This window comes from Hemiscyllium ocellatum, chromosome 35, assembly GCF_020745735.1.
Source record: "Hemiscyllium ocellatum isolate sHemOce1 chromosome 35, sHemOce1.pat.X.cur, whole genome shotgun sequence".
NCBI classification, from domain to species: Eukaryota; Metazoa; Chordata; class Chondrichthyes; order Orectolobiformes; family Hemiscylliidae; genus Hemiscyllium; species Hemiscyllium ocellatum.
The window spans coordinates 4,243,100-4,250,051 of record NC_083435.1 but is presented as its reverse complement, the minus strand read 5'-3'; the positions used below and the strand labels follow the sequence as shown (position 1 = coordinate 4,250,051).

Genomic DNA, 6,952 nt, shown 5'->3' with positions numbered 1-6,952 from the left:
CATCTAGATAATTAATACATAAAATGAAAAATTGTGGCCCCAACACTGAATCATTCCCCACTTGTCACCAGCTGCCATTTTGAAAAAGCACCTTTTATCCCAAATCTCTGCCTCTGTCAGACAGCCAATCTTCATTCCATGCCAGAAGTTCACCTCAAACACCATGGGCCCTCATCTTACTCAGCAGCCTCCCATGAGGCACGTTATCAAAGGTCTTTTGGAAGTCTAGATAGATGACATCCACTGGGTTTCCCTGGTCTAACCTACTTGTTACCTCTTCAAAGAATTCTAACAGGTTTGTCAGGCATGACCTCCCATGTTGACTTGATCTAAGCTGACCCTACACTTCCAAGAATTTAGAAATTTTATCCTTAACGATGGATTCTAGATATTTACCTACAACCAAGGTTAGGCTGATCAGCCTAGAATTTTCCATCTTTTGTCTTGATTCTTTCTTGAATAAAGGGGTTACAACAGCAATTTTCCAATCATCGATCATCACAGCCATTTGATACTACAAAGATACACCACCTTCTAAATGAACATGTACTTCATCATTTCTGTCTTTAAAAGCTTCCCACTTTTTCTGAGACTCTGTGTTCTGGAGCTAGATCCCAAGAGTAACAACATCAGCATCCACCCTATGTGTCCTGAATGAACTTTCATCATTTCAATCAGATTCTGCAGAATTCAAATCCACTTTCCTCAATCATCCCCATAAGGCACTCCTATCATCCAAGGGTTTAATCTGACCATCCTCTGTGTTCTCATATAAGTAAATCCTTTACATAAGGAGACCAAAACTGTACACAATACTCCAGGTCAGGTCTCATCAACCTCTGTATAACTGCAACAACTTACACCTGTAACCAAATCCTCTCGTAATAAATGCAGACATACCATCAGTGTTCCCAATTGCTTGTTCCACTTTCATTGTAGCATTTTGTGACTCATGGTCAATAACTCGTAAATTCCTTTGGATATCAATACTTGCCAATTTCTCACCATAGAGTCACAGAGTCATAGAAATGTACAGCATAGAAACAGACTCTTCGTTCCAACTCATCCATACTGACCAGATATCCTAAATTAATTTAGTCCCATTTACCAGCATTTGGTCCATGTCCCTCTAAACTCTTCCTATTCATATACCCATCCAAATGCCTTTTAAATGTTATTGTACCAGCCTCCACCAGTCCCACTGGCAGCTCATTCCATACATGCGCCACCCTCTGCATGAAAAACTTTTAAATCTTTCTGCTCTCACCTACACCTATGAGCTCTTGTTTCGGAATCCCACACCCTTGGGAAAAGACCTTGGCTATTCACCTGATTCATATCCCTCATGATTTTATAAATCTCTGTAAGGTCATCCTTCAGCCTCCGATGCTCCATGGATAACAGGCCCAGCTTCTCCCCATAGGTCAATTCCTCCAACCTTCTCAGTAATCTGTGAATACTTTCTGAACATTTTTCAAGTTTCACAGCATCTTCCCTACAGCAGAGAGACTAGAATTGTACACAGTATTGCAAAAGTAGCCTAACCAATGCCCTGTACAACCACAACATGACCTCCCAATTCCTATACTCAATGCTCTGATGATAAAGGAAAGCATAGCAAATGCCATCTTCTCGCTACCCTGTCTGCCTGTGACCCCACTTTTAAGGAACCATAAACCTGTACTCCAATGTCTTTCTGTTCAGCAACACTGCCTAGGGCATTACTATTAAGTGTATAAGTCCAGCTCTAATTGCTTTCCCAAAATGCAGCACTTTGTATTTATCTAAATTAAACTCTATCTGCCACATCTCAGCCCAATTGGCCCATCTGATTAATATCACATTGTATTCTGATGTGACCTTCTTTACTGTCCAGTCCACCATCAATTTTGGTGTCATCTAAAAATTTACTAACCATATCTCCAATATTCACATTCAAATCCTTTATATAAATGATGAAAAGCAGTAGACCCAGCACATTGTTGGACACAGGCCTCGATTCTGAAAAACAACTTTCCACCACCACCTTCTGTCTTCTACTTTTGAGTCAACTTTGTATCTAAATTGCTAGTTCTCCCTTTTTCCCATGTGATCTAACCTGGCTCACCAGTCTACCATGTAGGACATTATCAAACCCTTAATGAAGCCCATATGGACAATATCCACAGCTCTGCCTTCATCAATCTTCTTTGTCAGCTATTCAAAAACACTCAATCATGTTAATCAGACATGATTTCCCATGCAGAAAGCCATCTTGACTATTTTTAATCAGTCTTTGTTTTTTCCAAATTCAAACAAATTCTGTCTTTCAGAATCTCCTCAAACATCTTACCCACTATTGACTTCAAGCTCATCAATCTATAATTCCTTGGCGTTTCGTTGCCACTTTTCTTAAATAATGACACCACTTAGCCAAACCGCCAGTCTCTAGCACCTCAGCCACGGATTTTGATGAGACCAATATCTCAGCAAGGGGTCTAGCTATCTGGGGCCCACCTGATCATGTCCTGAAGATTTATCCAACTTTCTGCATTTTAAGAAGCCCAGTACCTACTTCGCTTCATATGGACTCTTTTCAAGGTATCACTATTATTTCCCAAGTTCAGTAATTTCCATATCCTTCTCCACAGTAAACACTGATTGGAAATACTTGTTTAGTATCTCATCCATCTCCTGTGATTCCACACGTAGGTGGCCTGGCTGATCTTTAAGGGTCAGGTAACATCTGAGGAGCAGGAAAGTTGCCGTTTTGAGCAAAATCCCTTCATCAGGAATTCCTGATGAATGACAGCAGGAAATTAATTTAAATAAATGTGAGATGCTGCATTATGTAAAATGAAACCAGGGCAGGACTCATGCACTTCATGGTAAAGTCCTGGGAAGTGTTGCTGAACAGAGAGACCTTGGAGTGCAGGTTCATAGTGCCTTGAAAGTGGAGTCGCAGGTATATAGGATAGTGAAGAAGGCATTTGGTATATTTTCCTTTATCATCAGAGCATTGAGTATAGGAGTTGGGAGCTCATGTTATGGTTGTACAGGGCATTGGTTAGGCCACTTTTGGAATACTGTGTGCAATTCTGGTCTTCCTCCTATCAGAAGGATGTTGTAAAACTTGAAAGGCTTTCAAAAAGATTAACATGAATGTTGCCAGGGTTGGAGGGTTTGAACTTTGGTTTGAACTATAATCATATCTCACAAACTTGATTGAGTTTTTTGAGGAAATTACAAAGAGGATTGACGAGGGCAGAGTAGTAGATGTGATTTATTTGGACTGCAGTAAGGCGTTCGACAAGGTTCCCCATGGGAGACTGATTAGCAAGGTTAGATCTCACAGAATACAGGGAGAACTAGCCATTTAGATACAGAACTGGCTCAAAGGTAGAAGACAGAGGGCTTTGGTGGAGGGTTGTTTTTCAGACTGGAGGCCTGTGACCAGTGGAGTGCCACAAGGTTTGGTGCTGGGTCCACTACTTTTTGTCATTTACATAAATGATTTGGATGTGAGCATAAGAGGGACAGTTACTAAGTTTGCAGATGACACCAAAATTGGAGGTGTAGTGGACAGTGAAGAGAGTTACCTCAGATTACAACAGGATCTTGCCCAGATGGGCCAATGGGCCGAGAAGTGGCAGATGGAGTTTAATTCAGATAAATGCGAGGTGCTGCATTTTTGGAAAGCAAATCTTAGCAGGACTCATATACTTAATGCTAAGGTCCTAGGGAGTGTTGCTGAACAAATAGACCTTGGAGTGCAGGTTCATAGCTCCTTGAAAGTGGGAGGTAGATAGGGTAGTGAAGAAGGCATTTGTATGCTTTTTTTTATTGAGTACAGGATTTGGGAGGTCATGTTGTGGCTGCACAGGACATTGGTTAGGCCACTGTTGGAATATTGCGTGCAATTCTGGTCTCCTTCCTATCAGAAAGATGTTGTGAAACTTGAAAGGTTTCAGAAAAGATTTACAAGGATGTTACCAGAGTTGGAGTATTTGAGCTATAGGGAGAGGCTGAACAGACAGGGGCTGTTTTTCCTGGAGCGTCGGAGGCTGAGGGGTGACCTTATAGAGGTTAACAAAATTATGAGGGGCATGGATAGGGTAAATAGGCAAAGTCTTTTCCCTGGGATGGAGGAGTCCAGAACTAGAGGGCATAGGTTTAGGGTGAGAAGAGAAAGATATAAAAGACACCTAAGGGGATACTTTTTAACACAGAGAATGGTACGTGTATGGAATGAGCTGCCAGAGGAAGTGGTGCAGGCTGGTACAATTACAACATTTAAAAGGCATCTGGATGGGTATACCATTAGGAAAGGTTTTGAGGGATATGGGCCAAGTGCTAGCAAATGGGACTAGATTAATTTAGGCCATCTGGTCAGCATGGACGAGCTGGATCGAAGGGTCAATTTCCCTGCTGTACAACTCCAAGACACTAACTCTAAGTGTTAATCCTCTGCCATTTTATTGTTGCCACCATGAATTCTCCATCTATACCTATAATTGTCTTCTATATGTCTTTGCTAACTTTTTTTTGTTTTACAAATAGAAATATAAATTGAAGCTGTTATGATACATGTTCTACACATGTCTCACTCATTCACATTCAGATCTTATTTTCCTATTTCTATTCAGTTTCTTTGGCTCTCCTTCGCTAAATTCTGGATTGCTCTTAACTCCCACACTTACTGCATTCAAGAAGTAACGAGAATAAAAGAGAGTCTTTGCAGGAAGCAGGGTGTGAGGAGGAGAATGGTATTCTTTTTCAGCTTGGTGATCTGTGATAAGTCAGATTCCACATGGATCATTGCTGGGACCTTAACGGGTCACATAAATTAATAACCTGGAGGAAGGAAGTGAACATACCGCAGATAAATTTGCAAACTGCACTGAAATACGTGGAAAGACAGTTTGCAAGACGTGCAGTTTATAAAGCGATAGTGAGAATTTAATCATGTGAGCAAAAAGTTGGCAAATTGAGTGTAAGCCAACTGTGAAGCTGTTTATTTTGGAAGGGAGAGCAAAGAACAGAAAATATTTTTTAAAAACTGCAAAAAACTACAATGCAAAAAGTATTGGGGATTACTTATGCAAGAAACACAAAAATTGCACAGTGCAGCAGGTAATTAGGAAGGGTAATGGACTTTTGACACTATGTCACAAGGCATCTGAGTGTAAAAGTCGGAAAGTCTTACTGAACTGTGCAAGGTGTTGGTGAGACCACATGTGGAATTCAATGAGCAAGCTTTGGTCCTCTTTGTTAAGGTATCATTGCATTGAAGGCAATTCAGGGAGTTTTCTCAAAAATGATTCCTGGCATGGAGGGATTGTCTTATCAGTAAAGGTTGAAGAGGTTTAGAATTTACTCACTGGAGTTTAGAAGAATGAGGGATGATATCATTAAAACATATAGGATACTTAAAAGGTTTGACAGGGTAAATGCTGAGAGGATGTTTCTCTTCACGGGAGAGTCGAAGACGAGAGGGCTGAGTGGACGTGAGAAATGTCGAATCAGTCTCCAGGGCCGAACGGCCTACTCACGGTCCTATTTCTTATGGTCGTATGGAGTAATCGATGGAACTGTAGGAGTCTATAATTTGTAAAAGTCAGTATTCAGGTTCAACGCTTGTTACATTGTTGGATTGCAATGATATGCTAATGAAGGATGGGCAAGAGGACTGTTCCTATTGGTTAAAACAAGATCCTGGCATGTTTCGACTCGCTTCGTGAAAGAAGCACCAATCGGAAACAAAGGAGTGTCAATCAACCAATACAAACCTGCAGCAGGCTAATCCCAGCAGAAGGTATAAAAGGAAGAACGGCAGGTGTGACTAGTTAGTTGATGTTTACGCTTTGAGAATGTCAGGTCGTGGTAAAACTGGAGGTAAAGGCCGAGCAAAGGCTAAGACCCGTTCCTCTCGAGCTGGTCTTCAGTTTCCAGTCGGTCGTATCCACCGCCTTCTACGGAAGGGGCATTATGCTGAGCGGGTCGGGGCTGGGGCACCCGTATACTTGGCTGCCGTCCTCGAGTACCTAACTGCCGAGATCCTTGAGTTGGCTGGTAACGCGGCCAGGGACAACAAGAAAACTCGTATCATTCCCCGCCACTTGCAGCTCGCCATCCGCAATGATGAGGAGCTCAACAAACTGCTCGGAGGAGTCACCATCGCCCAGGGCGGCGTCCTGCCCAACATCCAGGCCGTGCTGCTGCCCAAGAAAACCGGGCACCCCAGCAAGGTCTACGCCTGAAGTGGAGACGGAATAAGGGGAAATCAAAACTGCCACAGAAAGCAAAGGCTCTTTTCAGAGCCACCTACTTCTTTCCGGAAGAGCTTAAACTGAATTGTCTTCATACAATCTTCGGCATGTTTCCATTACAGTGCAATATTTTAAAGTCTATTTATAGAGGAAACTTCTACAAACGCAAGGATAACAAATGCTGCAGGGCGGTGCCTGTCACGTTCAATTATGGCTTGATGTAACCTCCAGACCAAAAAAAAGTATTTAGAAAAGCAATTTGTCAAAAAGTAACCAAATAAATACAATTTTAAGATCGTATCATGAAAACATGAGTGTAGTTGTCTCAATGTTCGAAGGGGTTTTTTAAAAGCTTTAAGACCATGTCCTCTGTTTTGTTTTCAAAGGAGCATAGTTGGGGGTCCGCAAGTGATGGTTAATTTAATCAAAAACAAACGTTCCTCTGTCTTGGAATTAGGGAAGTGAGGAAAGGTTAATGGTTTTGAGTCTGATATGACTTCTGTCTTCCACCGCTTGGTGCCAGCGAGTTTCTCCAGCACTTTGTTTTTATCTCCAATCCCCCACAACCTGCGGTGTATTTCCCCAAATAGTTTTATTCGAGCCTCCCACTGGGTTCTCAGTGAAGCAAACAAATGACTTTAACCCTCAAAGAATTGGGAGAGTTTCTGTGCAACGTGATTGTTCACAAATTCTGAAGAAACTTT

General features: G+C 41.8%; 1 protein-coding gene across 1 annotated transcript; it reads left to right on the top strand.

Moving 5' to 3' along the window:
* The first annotated feature begins 5,849 nt into the window (after nucleotides 1-5,849).
* LOC132832405 (histone H2A-like) lies at nucleotides 5,850-6,527 on the top strand. The gene has a single exon (XM_060850367.1). The coding sequence runs from the start codon at nucleotides 5,850-5,852 to the stop codon at nucleotides 6,237-6,239; it is 390 nt and encodes a 129-aa protein (XP_060706350.1). The 3' UTR covers nucleotides 6,240-6,527.
* Nucleotides 6,528-6,952: the final 425 nt, after the last annotated feature.